Source organism: Diadema antillarum, unplaced genomic scaffold (genome assembly GCF_040938485.1).
Source record: "Diadema antillarum isolate AM-2024a unplaced genomic scaffold, OU_Dant_1.0 seq00000348_RagTag, whole genome shotgun sequence".
Lineage (NCBI taxonomy): Eukaryota > Metazoa > Echinodermata > Echinoidea > Diadematoida > Diadematidae > Diadema > Diadema antillarum.
The window spans coordinates 835,716-850,417 of NW_027271358.1; the positions used below are offsets into that span (position 1 = coordinate 835,716).

At 36.8% G+C, this 14,702-nt stretch overlaps 1 protein-coding gene across 1 annotated transcript; it reads left to right on the forward strand.

The window, feature by feature from the left end:
- The first annotated feature begins 4,331 nt into the window (after positions 1-4,331).
- On the forward strand, positions 4,332-13,891 carry LOC139731006 (purine nucleoside phosphorylase-like). The gene is made up of 6 exons (XM_071641881.1): positions 4,332-4,541; positions 9,381-9,550; positions 10,078-10,181; positions 10,564-10,739; positions 11,338-11,528; positions 13,393-13,891. The coding sequence occupies exons 1-6, from the start codon at positions 4,531-4,533 to the stop codon at positions 13,605-13,607; spliced, it is 867 nt and encodes a 288-aa protein (XP_071497982.1). The 5' UTR covers positions 4,332-4,530; the 3' UTR covers positions 13,608-13,891.
- The last annotated feature ends 811 nt before the right edge of the window (positions 13,892-14,702 follow it).

The window sequence follows — 14,702 nt, forward strand, 5'->3', positions numbered from 1 at the left end:
TGGTTTTGAACATACTGAAGTCTATAGCTCTGTCATCTGGTGATCACAATAAAGCAGGAGTTACAGGTAGTCTATCCTACTAAAAAACCTCAAAAACATTGGAAACGTAGCATGCTTGAATGCTCCCAAAGTCAGGTATTTGCAACTCTTAAGCTGTTGTGAGGATGAGAAATATGCACAATAGTGCATCATCAACGTACATACATGTACAATTCAATATCAAGTCCACAGTTTGGCACTGGACGGAAGACATGGAAATGGCGCATGCGCAATGTATCGGTTGACGTGGCAGTCTGAACATCGTCCACGGCACTGCGTTATAGTGTCATCGATGTATGACTTCTGTCGCAGTCATGTATACGTCTCTCATAAGGTCAATAAGGCCTAGATAATGCCGATTTTTTAATTTCGATTCCACACCATGTTCTAGGTTTTCTCTGACAAAAAAAAAATGCAAAGTAAAATCATACAAGCACGACGGTAGAAGTTTCATTAGAGTAGGACGCAGATTATAAGCATAAGAAAGTGAAATTATAAAGTTTCGCGTGTTTTCATCAAATCTACTCAGAATTAATAAAAACCAAGTTGATTATGGTATGGTAATGCACTTTAACCCGTGGATCCCCGTCATAATACGATCGTAGGCCAATTTTGTACACATTAACAGTATGAAAGTATCAGAGTCGCTCTTACACTCACGCATGTCCCATATCAGCATTTTTATGCTCATGCAGTTTCGCACAAAATTTCAAAAAAGCTATGATATTCTTTGTAGGTTAAAGGACAAGTTCACCCTCATAAACATATGGATTGAGAGAATGTAGCAATATTAGGAGAACACGTCATTGAAAGTTTGAGGAAAATCGGACAACCCGTTCAAAAGTTATGAATTTTTGAAGTTTTTGTGTAGTAACCGCTGGATGAGAAGACTACTGCAGTGTATGAATAACTTAGATGTCACATGCGTACAACAATATAAGGAAAATATAAAGAGAATTTCACAAAATTCCATCTTTTGAAAAAAGTACATATTCCCTTGACTCGTTACCGACATATGTAAGGGGTAATATTATTCCCCCTGCTTTTAGAAAGAGACAAGTCAAGTGCTCTTTTATTATGCGAAAAAAGTGAAAATATGTTGAATTTTCTTTACATTTTCTTTATCCTGTTGTACGCATATGACTCACAAGCTGTAGTAGTCTCCTCATCCAGCGGTTCCAACACAAAAATTTTAAAAATTCATAACTTTTGCATCGATTGTCCAATTTTCCTCAAACTTTCACTGATGTGTTCTACTAATATTGTTGCATTTTCTCAATCCTTATGTTTATGAAGGTGAACTTGTCCTTTAAGATGTTGACAGAAACTTCATAATTACATTCAGATTGTGTACAACTTCTCCATATGCATGTTGCTCAAGCTAACTTGAAGGAGTTTCAAAGTGTCGTATAGCCTACAAAGACCTTGTATTGAAAGTTCGCAAATATAGTTTGTTTTACTGATATCTTTTTACTGATATCTTATATCGCACAATGTACTTCATGTCCCGTGACCTGATTATGGCACATTACATATAACTCTTTAAAATGTGGCCTTAGTTGTCCTAGATAGTGCTCAGCAAATACCAAAGTGTAAATAGACATTTTGCCAACTTAGCTTTCTGTAATTGTCTGTCACAAGAAAACAAAATAGACGTATAGAAGAGTTTGTCTTTCAGGGTGAACCTTGCGAACAGTTTGTATACTATGTGATATAGGCTATTAAAGTGCTACGTGAATTAAATAAATCATATAAATACGTGTGTGTGTCTGTGTGTGTGTTTGTGTGTTTGTCTCTGTGTCTCCGTCTCTGTGTGTCAGTACGAATAAACCCTGCCCCACACCATACGACTTTTGGTTGCACGACAAGGCGACTTTGGATCCGACATAAATTATACAATAGCCTCAGAATAAACATGTTTGTTTATTTCAAATCCAAAATCGCTTAGTTGTGCGACCGAAAGTCTTATAGTGTGCGTTGGGCTTATTTTGTCATTCTCAGACAACAAATAACTACTTACAGAGTAAATGAAATTGTGTGGAGAATGATTAAAGGGGAATTCCGGGTGATTTTCATAATTTCATGTCATTGTATGAAGTACAGATATCGACATCTCCATGTTTAGATTTGTGGAATTAATTGTGGTCTTTGAACAGAGAAACCAGTACGCTGAAAACCCAAAACAAATTACACAGAACAAGGTAACAGCTTAACCATAAAAATACATGGTGGTGCCAGTGGCTCACCATAAGAATGCATGAGTAGGAGGCTCACATATTTCAGAAATGTAGCAATGCAATACCGCTTGCTTAACGAGGTCATCTGTGTGGAATTTATGCATGCTTTCTTCTTTTGTTCTGTTTCCTTGAGCCCCTAATCATGCATTCATATGGTGAAGCTGCAATGTCATTATCCTTGTGCATGGTGATTTGTTATAAATTTTGAAAACATTCTTATTCCTTACATCCTAGTCAATATGAATTCTGTAACTCTGCACCAATATTACAAGCAATTTATAGTTGTTCAAATGTTAAAATGTTAAAATCAGCTGGAGTTCTCCTTTTTTGGCTAGCTGTTTAGGAAAAAAGTCTAAATAGGTATACATACCCCCAGCTCACAAGATGGGGGGGGGGGGGGGGTATATGACAATAGTCATGTACAAGAATCCACTCAGTTCTCGAGGGGAAAATACATTTTTGATAGAAACTCGTCCAAATGTGTGCATCAGGTCGATGAATATCAATTCTAAAACAGTGCACATGTAGAATGTCCCTCGCGTGGGAGGGGAGAATATTCCCTTGGGATCCCGAGTCTCTTATAGACCATGTAGACTATTTGATAATAGTACATTCGTGGGAATCGACAAATTACAAAATATTCCATCAAAGTGTGCGCCTGATTGTTGATTTGAATTCTAAAAGCAAAAGCAAATTATGTAAATGTAAAAGTTCTTTTCTCTCTGTGTGTGCGTGTGTATGTGTGTGTGTGTGGGGGGGGGGGTGGATGTCCTCTCCCAAACCCTCCCAAACCCTAGGTAAGCATCCATCGTGTAATGTGAGGAGAGATACCCCCTCCCACACCCTCCATCTGCTTGGTAACCCTCCAAAAACTATTATACACTTATTAATATCGATAGTTTCTAAACAAGTTTTAACCGTGTGCACTATAGATCGCTGATTTTCAATTATAAACATGCAGAGGTTCCCTCAAGGAGGATACCTCGTCCCACAGGCATCGTTTCCTTACTCCTTCATAGACTATTATACACTTTTTTTGACTGACAAATTTCCAGATATTCCACCAAAGGTGTGCGCCAGATCATTGAATTCGAATTCCAAAAATGCAAAACTCCCTCGACGTGTTGAAGGGGGATGCCCCCTTTCACTCCTTCCCCTCGCTCGGTCTTGTCCCTTCATAGACTCAGGAGGCATACACTTTGGCGATCAGCAGTTTTTACAATACTATGTATTCTGCAAAAAGTATTCATTATATTTTCTTTAGATTTCAATTCTGTGTGTAAGTGAGGATACCCCCACCTAAACTCTTCCCCCGCTCGATCCTCCATCATGACAGATTTAAGTACCCAGTGATAACTCAGATGAGGTTGCAGAATCCGCTATTCACATTTCTCTGAATATTTATTTGTCTCACCTTTTTATAGGAAAAATCCAAATATTTTATAAAAAGTGTGGCAATGTCGATCACAGCACAAAATGCAAAAGCCGGTTACAGTTCGTAATTCCGAAAGTTCTTTATTTTTAAAATGTGTTAATCCGAAAAAAAAGGTTCAATTCCGAAGCTTGGGCCAATCCGAAGGTTTGCATTGTACCTACCCTTTTTATTTTCGCTTGATCAATTAAAAAAAAAACCTTAGGGCCTACTTGATTCATTTTCGAATGAATGAGCCTTCGGAAAAACGTATATAACGAATTAATGCCACAACACGAAGACCTATAGTTATATTAAATCTGAAAAACGTATATAACGAATTAATGCCACAACACGAAGACCTATAGTTATATTATTAAATCTGTGTGTTTCGGAATAACAAACTTTCGGAATAACGATCTTGACAACAACGAACATCACCAGTATAAACCGGTCTAGAACTGATATTGAATGCACTATGTAATTAAACCATTCATGAATAGGCCTATAAAAAGTATTGGGTACACAGCCTTGTATATAACCAAGTTCCAAGTTCAGTATCACACCCTCCTAAAGTCAACTGGTATCAAAGTTTTCTGTTTAATTGCGGGGAACTCGTATAAATGCGACATGTTACAACATGCACGAACGACTTTTTTTTTATCATGTACTTCAGAAGTTTTAACTTCTTCAGGCGTACCCGGGGTTAATCGAGGGGAGGAACATTCAATAATGTATCGCCTTCGCCGAAGTTGTAGAGTGAAAAACGTTGTGGCTGGTGGTCAAACAGCAATAGGAAACCCATTGTAAGCACATAAAGACAAACTGACGGATAAGAACAACATGGAAACCAAGTAAGTTGTATGTCATCGGTGGAATACATACTGTGTATACATTGTATCTGAAAACGAATTGGATAACTGCATCTTCTCTGGCAGTGATTGTAATGTAAAGGACGGTTATTATTTCATCGTCTATCTACTGTAATTGTATACGAATATCTCTCTCTCTCTCCCTCTCTCATGCACATACCACAATTCAATTATGAATTAACTCTGTTAGACTTAGTGAACTTAGTCATATTACGTCACATTTGAATCCCTTTAATATGCCAGTTAATTTTCACGTTATCATCATGGTTTAAAATCATATCACCATTTTGTTGAATTATTTCATATCATTTCTTACTTTCTTACCTCTTATTCAAAGCACGAAGTATTTGAAACCCTTTATCATACCTGCCATTTTCCATCTAATGATCATGGTTATTGCGTCATTTTTTCAATGTTTTATCCGATGTTTTTCTTTATTTTTCGGGCTTTCAAATTTTATTGTGTTGCCACTAAAAATTAGATTTGACGTTTTCTGTGGCCCGAATGGGATACCAAAAAAGGTTAGAGTAGAACTTTGATATATGTTTGTATAAACTAGATTATGATAGAAAGATGAAGCAGGTCCTCATCGAATGATTGGTCAAGAACGTACACGTGACCAGGCTTGTATATTTCATAACACGTAATTTTGCCAATGACCGGTCACTAGCACTTTCACGTGGCGACAACTAGGCGAGATTTCATCGTTTTACCTTGATAAACTTACTCACGAAAACGGCTATCAAGAAATAAAGACGCATACAACTGAAATCCTTTAGAGGATCTGCTTCATCGTTTTATAAAACAAATCATACATATAGTTTTGTTCGCGCATTAGTACAATAGTTAATACCCACACTCGCTACCTTCGAAACAGTCAAAACGCCTTCGATAATCGATGCGGACGTATTAGATTGTTCCAAAGGTACAATGTGTCGGTAATTCATACTATATGTAAACTGTCCCCACTGGTGTGTATTATTTGTACAACATATCATATCAACATGCTTTAGAATGTGTATGTCTTCCATTTTATCTGTTGTACTCAAACAGTTATTCACATCTGTGTGTATGTCGGCTTAAGGTTTATTACCTTGACAATAAGCCATCACTATAGTTATGTTTAGATAAACGACAACGTCGGACTTTGAGATCTTTGTACGTGTACTACTCATTAATGATAAGACAACTCACATTGCCACTGATTACGCCTATTGGATATCACGTATAGCTAACTTAAGAAGAGTCAAATATTTAAACATTCATGTTTTTATTATTATCAGAACGATCAAAAAGCAAATATCGCAAACATTATTTTTTTTCTGTAGGTTCTCCATTACACTAAAGAACAGGGGTGGGGATAACATTGCGAAATGTGGGAAACTTTTGTTTTATTATATATATATATATATATATATGTGTGTGTGTGTGTGTGTGTGTGTGTGTGTCAGTGTATCAGACCGCATTGCTGTTGGACTTGTTATACATGGTTCATGGAGAGGATAAGTGGTACATAATTGGGTGTAAGAGCAGTATACAGTTCGTTATTTCGAAGGTTCGTTAGTCCGAAAATAAGATTTTTCCCAAAGTTCATTAATCCGAAAATGAAATAAGGGTCGTTGTTCCGCAGGTTCGTTAATCCGGAAATCAAAAAGAAAAAGAAACGAAATAAGGTTTATGATTTAGAGGGTTCATTAGTACTCACCTTCTTTTTATTTTCGGATAACCGAACCTCTATTATTTGCGGTTTATCGAACCTTCGCTTGACCCTTATATCGTTTCGGATTAACGAACCTTGGGAATAATGAATCTTATTTCATTTTCGGATTATCGAACCGTCGGAATAATGACCCTTATTTTGTTTTCGGATCAACGAACCTTGAGAAGAACGAAACTTATTTCATTTTCGGATTAACGCACCTTCGGAATAATGCGCCTTATTTCGTTTCGGATTAACGATCTTCGGAATCACGAACTATCTAATTTCTTGTTCAGATTAACGAACTTCGGAATAACCAACATCACCTGAAAGGGTGATCTCTCTTCCACGCAATTAGCGTGACCAAAGCTCTATGTGAACTTCTGGGGAGTTAGTTAAGATACCTATAGGCATTCCAACCACTGCATAGACTAATAATGTTACTCTTCTTGAGCTTCCCGACAAAGTGGGCTAAAATTGCCCCATTCGTCAGTGGCAATATTTTCCAGAGTGCCCGTATTGATACTGTATTTTTTCCTTCGTTTTGACTTTATTATTGACTCACCATCTACATTATCAAAACCTGGACTCTTCTAAATTCTAAATCTTCTATATTACGCACAATCTCAATGATCTCTAAAGGACTGCATGGCAAGGAAAAGGCATTTACCTGGTTTTTGTAAACATAGATATTGCATACATTGAGCATCATAATGGTATTGTCTTGCCACACTATACCTCCAATAATATGAATTAAATGCATTATCTTATTGCACATTTCTCAGTCATTTCTCCATCATTTCAATGAATAGTCATGGGTAAAATATTTTTTCTTAACTCCAGAGCCAGTAAGGCTCCTTAAAATCTTCCACGTGCTTCTCATATTGCCAGTTTCTTGACTTACATTGTTTTGTAACAGTTCATATTTTGTCATATCTTTTTAAGAACTATTTCTCAAACGTCTTTTATACATATGATTCGTATGACATAGTTTTTATGACGTCGTATTAAACCATGACTTTTTTCTTAACACTTTCTTGTATTTTTGTCCCTTAAAAAGAAATCATTATGCAACATTTACATCACTATCTTTTACATTCCAATTTGCAGCATTTACTTCTCACAAATTTGAACGCAATCATCATTAATAACATACTTATATAATGAATCAAATTTATTACGAAAATCAAATGAAAATCAAAACATAAGATATTGGAAAATGGTTCCTTATATCTGTCAGTAAGATATCTCTTGGTCTTAATAATTAGTAAGAATACATCATCAAGGAAACTATTATTCATCATGCGAGTTTAGCTATGAATGAGTAGGTATGTGTAGTTTACTATACAAAAATAAAGAATTCAGCTACTTTTTTTTTTGTCAAACAGAATTGTTCAATAAACGAATGTTAACATCTACTAACGAATGTAGGAACATATTTCAATTTCGATTCAAGTGATTTTATTTCCACATAAAGTAATACAAAGCAATATATATAACGCTTACATGAGAACATAATATTTTAAGGAACTTTGCATCACATACGTTTCAATAAAACAACAACATTATTGTTATATTCAGATAAATAAACAAGTTAGCAATACAATATTATTTCATAACTCTATATATGGAAAAGAGGAATTCACTAGAGAAGCATAGCTAGTAAATTTTGTGAATTACTCTAGAAGATGAGGGCATCTCAAGATCCGTCAAGGACTCCATGTATGATGATTTTGATATCATGACGTCAGGCGAAACAAACAGAAAGAAAGGACTATGACAAGGACAAGAACGAAAGCAGGGACGGAACAGGCAGGAAAACAAAATTAAACATAGGCATAACAAAGAAAAAAGAGAAACAAAAACGAGTGGTCTACAATTTGGTTTTCAGGAAAGGTCGCCAAGGCATGGGTAGAAACTTGAAATTCAATAACAATTGCCAAATAGTGAAACACAAACTCTTAATATAAAAAAGATACTTATCATTTAGTTATTATTATTTGTTTATTTTTATGAGGATGACTTTTATTTATTTGTTTTTGTGAGGATGAGAATATTTTTTCAGTTTTGATTTAAAGGGAAAGAAAAGTCAGAGTATCTTTGAGAGTGTTGTCAAGGCTGCTCCAGAACCTTTTCTTTATTAAATGTAAATATGAATATAAATATAAATCTTTATAATTTTCTTTATTAACAGTTATCATAATTTCATTTAAAAATACCCACATAGATCTGGTCGGATGTAGATTAAGCTAGTTATAAATCTGTAAGTTCCATGTTCTAAAGAAACAGTGATATCTGTCACAACCAGACATGCAGATTAAAGGAGATGTTGATGTCATTTGCCGAACAACTTTCCTACTCATTTGAGGGAATTTAACAAAATGTGAGTTTCGGTCAGCAATCAGTCAGTGACAAAGCATTCTAGACGATTTTCATAATTTCACATCATGTAGTACACAAATCGAGAGCTACGTGTATACATTAAAATGTGGAATTTATTGTGGTCCTTGAGCAAAGAAACCAATACTCAGAAAAATCTTAAACAAATCACACTGAACAATGTTGATGACATACGAGCCTCAATTATTTCAGAAATGTAGCAGTGTAATTCCATTACAATACATCTTGCTTAACAAGTTCACCTGTGCAGTATCTATGGATCCCTTTTTCTTCTGTTCTGCTTCCTTGAGCCCCAACTCATGCATTCTTATCATGCTGCGATGTCATCATCCTTGTTCATTGCAATTTGTTACAGATTTTGAAAACATTCTTATTTCTCATCCCAGCTACAATAAATTGTGAAACTCTGTACTCATGCAGGATAACTAATTTACAGTTGTTCAAATGTAAAAGTCTGAAAATCATCAGGAGGTCCCCTTTAAACTCCTTCCTTACTGAGAAGAGGATGCATGCTGTAAATAGTAGTGGGATAGCGCCACCATTGTTGTTATAGTTTCCATTGCATAATATTTCTCAATGTGCATTGAATAATGTGCTTGTTCCATGACTATTATTATCATCGTCTTGATAATGAATTCTTCATCTTTATTTTCCATATCGGCGAAGTAAAGGAAATGATTTAAAAATGATGTCTGCCGTAATGGTGCTTTCATCGTCGTCAGGTACACATACGAGAACTATAAGGCCATGGCAGAATATCTGTTATCACAGCAACCGCATCGTCCGAAAATCGGCATCATCTGCGGCAGTGGACTCACGGGGATGGCAGACAAATTGGACGAGAGACACAATATTCCATACGAGAAGATTCAAAGCTTTCCCGTCAGTACTGGTAGGTTGGGCTGAAATAGCTGAGATATGACTGTGTAAAGAATTATCACTGGACGTCGTAATGCATATCAACATCAGTTTCAATCATCGTGCTAACTGTGTATATTACCACGTTGCATGCATGCTGTTTGAGCATTCAATCTTATGGTGAGTAGATTCAGTTCAGATCAGTCAAGTATTAAAGATGATAATTGGCGACAATCATAAAAAAAAAACACAGCAACATAACAAATACGGAAACCAGCCAATGCACAAGGAGGCCTTTAGAAATTTAAATTCATATTATATTTGTAATATCAAACATATTAATCGATTGTGAACTTTCATCTCTGTTAGGCTCATATTTTGTTACGTTAAGGTAAAGAAAAGAGAAGCCTTTGCTACAGAACACGTTGGAGAAATAATTACAGTTGCTTTAAAACCACAAAGTTTAGCAGTAGTCTTCAATAGCATAATTCTTTTCTTTAGTATCTATTTTGATGAATGAGATATTTACACTTACCTTGCTCTATTCTCGTTTGAATACAGTTGATGGTCACATTGGCCAGTTTGCGTTCGGGAAGCTGAGGGGAAAGGCTGTGGTGATGATGCAGGGGCGGTTTCATCTCTATGAAGGCTACCCCATCTGGAAGGTAGGAACTGATCATCACTGGTGTCCCCACCCCCCCCCCCCCCCGTTCCCTAACCGCAAAACGAAAAGGATGTGGGTTGTACAGTATCATTATCATGAAAAGGATGGAGCAAGAGGGGGTATTGCTCCCAAGTAAAACTCACGACTGAAATGAAAATACATGTCAATTTCTGTATGCATGTAAAATTGCATAGGAAGAAACGAATGGTTGAATGTATGGACAGCAAAGATACTAATAATGAAACGGATCATGGTTGCACACCACTGCTTGTTATATCGGCAACCAGAGAGTTCATAGAGATAACTACAATTTATGATACGAATAATAAAACAATTATCTACGTCATACGTGTGATGTGAGAATGCTCTCTGTCTCAACTTAGGTCATCGCCCCGATACGTGTGATGAAATTATTGGGCGTAGATACACTGATTGTCACCGCAGCCTGTGGGGGACTGAACCCCGCCTACGAGGTGGGGGATATCATGCTGTTCATCGATCATATCGGCATCCCAACACTCTCCGGAAACAACCCCCTCACAGGCGAGAATGATGACAGGTGACCACGTGACCTCATTCTTATGTCCTTTTTATTCATTTGAAATAAAATCTTACTCTAAATGATGATCATTATGACAATGTGAATATACAGTTCACTCCCGTTAAAACGAACACGGTTATAACGAAATTCCGGTTACAACGAAGGAGAAATTCAGGCCGCTACATTATTCGTTCTATGATTTCTTTTTTTATTGCTTCTTTCGATATAACGAAAGAAAATTGCCGGTCCCGAGATCTTCGTTATAACGGGAGTCCACTGTATGCAAGATTTTTTTTCCTCGGGTTTTCAACGTTTGATTTCCCGTCGAATCTCCCAGGTGATCAGGTGAGTAGCGTGAAAAGGGTATCAGCCAAGAGTCTTATCCATTACACCGCAGAGCCCCCACTAGAATGAAGAAGAGGAAGCATTTCACAGGCTGAAGAAAGAAAGAAAAGAAGAAGATCAAACATAAAACAGACGAACAAAAAAGAACTGAAGAAATAAAAAAAGAAGAGCTATTCTATAGAAGAAACAGAGAGCGACGAAACTAATCATATTGTACAAAAAAAAATCTCATAGAAATTCATTGCCGCATGATACCATTTCCCTATAAAAGGTTCGGAGGTCGATTTACTGCCATGAACGGCGCCTATGATGCCGAGCTCAGGGATTCGACTCTTGAGGTGGCAGAAAACCTTCACGTGTCTTCGATCATCAAACAGGGCGTGTATGTGATGGTCGGCGGCCCAACCTACGAAACCCCGGCCGAGTGCCGGTATCTTCGAGCAATCGGAGCCGATGTTGTCGGTAGGAAATTCAAGACACATACTGCGATGAAAATGTACCTTCAGAAAATATTTGTATTTCACTAAGGCAGTGAATCTATGGCTCATCTACGACTTTTCGTATAGGAATGTTTCTCTTTTGTCTTATCGCTAATTTCACTTTACATTCCTGGTATCTCATGAATTTCAAATGTTCATGAGAATTCATGAGAACAAAGACTCAGCAGAGTTTTTAATGCTGCTACCCCGGTGCTCTTTGCCTTTTAGAGGGTTAAAGGTCACATTTCGGTCCATGTCTTCTGTGTGGTCTATGGCTGTATTCTTTAATCGACTTTATTCAAATTCGGTATGGAGGTGTACGAGTATTATAAAAAAACACACACACACACACACACACACCTCGGAACTTCTGGGGATAGCGCCCTCCCTTGTTCCGTCTTTATACAAAAAAAAAGAAAGATTTTTGAGGGTCTACTTGTTTGTGCTCTATATACACCAGCCACATTTCTTGACCAAATTTGTTCAAATTTTATATAGACGTTTATCCTAGTTGAATCTAAGACCTAATAATTTTTACTGATATTGCCTCCAATGTTCCGTCTTTTACTGGTTTAAAGTTCAGAAGCATGATATATTTTTGTGTGCGCTCTAGTATGCCATCCATATTCTTGACGGATTTTCTTGAAAACTTGTATGGAGGTTTATCATGGCTTATACCCCCATTCCACAGAGATTTTTCTCATTGGTCACACGTCGGAAGCAAGGTTAGTGTCTTTTGGCCATTCCCGGAGTGTATCGTGCTTCTGTACAAAATGTGAACGGAATTCTTCAACAGAATGTGGTTAGAAACGCGAACACAAAGCGGACCCTTAAAGGCATAATTTACCATTTGCAGATGAAACGAGAACCCAGCATTAGTGCTTTGAAATAGTTCTAAAATGTGAGTTATAGGGATAGAAACAATCACTGTAAAAATTTGAATCCTTATAATAGATGTTAAATATTGCTAAATACACAAAACGTTAACAATAGTTATGATAAAAATGTTTCAAGATTAAACTGTCAACAGTTATGGTTTATTGAGAAAAATACTGATATTTCCTTATAGGCTTTATTGCAAAAAAAAATATATTAATTATGGTAAGATGTCTTGTGATACAACAGACCAACACATATGCATCAAATGTGATATCTTGAACTTTTTTTAATCACTGCTCCCAAAGGAAAACAGGACCTTTAAAGACCTTAAAGACCTTACAAGATCGAGTATATAGACAGAACAGGGAGGTTTACGTCCCTGGACAGAACAAGCGAGTGCGCTATCACCAAAAATTTTGAGGGTTTTAACTTAATGCCCCCATTTCATAGATTTTTGCTTGTCTGACCTGTCTGACAGTGAACAGGGCAGAATTTATTGTTTGCGTTATCATGATAGTAGTGATAGGTCAAAGATCAGTGTCAAAGGTCAGTGTTCTTTGGCTTTTTGACATTGTTTTGACTCACATAGATTCAGCTAAGAATGTCCACATACATGTTGTATGAAGAATACGTATTGATAAACAGTAATTTACTGCAATTTAAGTGTCAACATTTAGTAAGGAATGTATAATCATTTAACCTAAAAAGGAATGTACTATTTGTACTAGCAGTTGTTTATCATAGTCTATCCTTATTATTATTATAATCATCATTATTATCATCACAGTCATTATTATGAATATTACTATTGTTATTGCTATTATCATCATTTGATTGTTATTATTACTATCATTCTCATCATCATCATCATCATTGTTTTCATTGTTATTTTCGAAGATATCGAACACTTGATTTTAAAAGTCAATTCACCATATAAAGTCTAACATATCTTATTCTTTTTTCGACAGGAATGAGCACAGTGCCAGAAGTCATAGCCGCAAGGCATTGTGGGATGAGGACCCTGGGTATGGCCTTGGTGACCAACATGGCGATAACCGACTACCACAGCGGCATGACGGTCAGCCACGAAGACGTGTTGGAAAAATCAAAATGGCGAGCGGGGGTGCTGCAGGATATTGTTGCGGGTGTTGTGGAAAAAATGGACCAAGATCACAAAGATTGATGCCTTCATGTTTCAATAAGAATCAATCAAATTGCCTCTTGTTTGACCAACACCTGTGAGACAGTACTGATGGCGTAGCATTTTTGATAGATTTTCTTTTTACGAACCCGCTCAAAATGGTTAAAAATGATCCCCCTCCACTTCCATAAACTTTACAGTAGGCAATGGCAGGGACACAGCGAAGACGCACATATAAAGAAGTGACAAATACAGCACTGTATAGTACCTTGATTAAGCCATTCACATTGCATCTAAATATTTAGATTTCTTACTCTTTTTTTTACAAAAAAGGTACATATACCACCAAAGTATGCACCAGATGGCTAAATTTCAATTCTTAAAATACAAAAGCTCCTTTGTGTGAGAGGGAACACACCTTCCCTTTATTTCATCTCCAGCATGTCCAGAGAAGATGCATACGTGGATCAAAAGGTGAAAATACCATGATTTAGCCATTCATAATGTATCTGAATATTTTCTTACTTTTCGATTTTTTTTTGAAATTGAAATTTGCAAATGAAATTTGCAATTGAAAATGTGCACCAGATCGTTCAATTTCAATTCTAATTCAGTGACGGGATGGACGGTGTCACCCCTTCCCCACACTCATCCCCTTCTTTCCACCTCCATATACAATGGATACGCGGATCAGGAGATGAAAATATCATTTAACCATTCACATTGTCTCAAAATATCAATTTTCACCTTTTTCGACTGAAAATTGAGATTTCCTCTAAAGTGTGCACTAGATCGCTCAATTTCAACTTTACACATTCAAAAGCTCCCTCGTGTGAAATGGGCCACCCCTTTTACCCCCTCTCCCTTTGGTCTACCTCCATAAACTGTAATATACAATATACAAGTATCGCACAGTGAAAACGCACACATGCAGATCAAGAGGTGACAGATTACACGATTAGGCTACCACCGCCCCCACCATCTTGACATGTTACCCACCCTGGGGGGTGTTTCATAAAGCTGTTCGTAAAGTTACGAACGACTTACGAGCGACTGGTGATCAGTTCTTGTGCTGAATTATGGAAATTCTGATAAGTATAGCACGTCAGAACTGATCACCAGTCGCTCGTAAGTTGT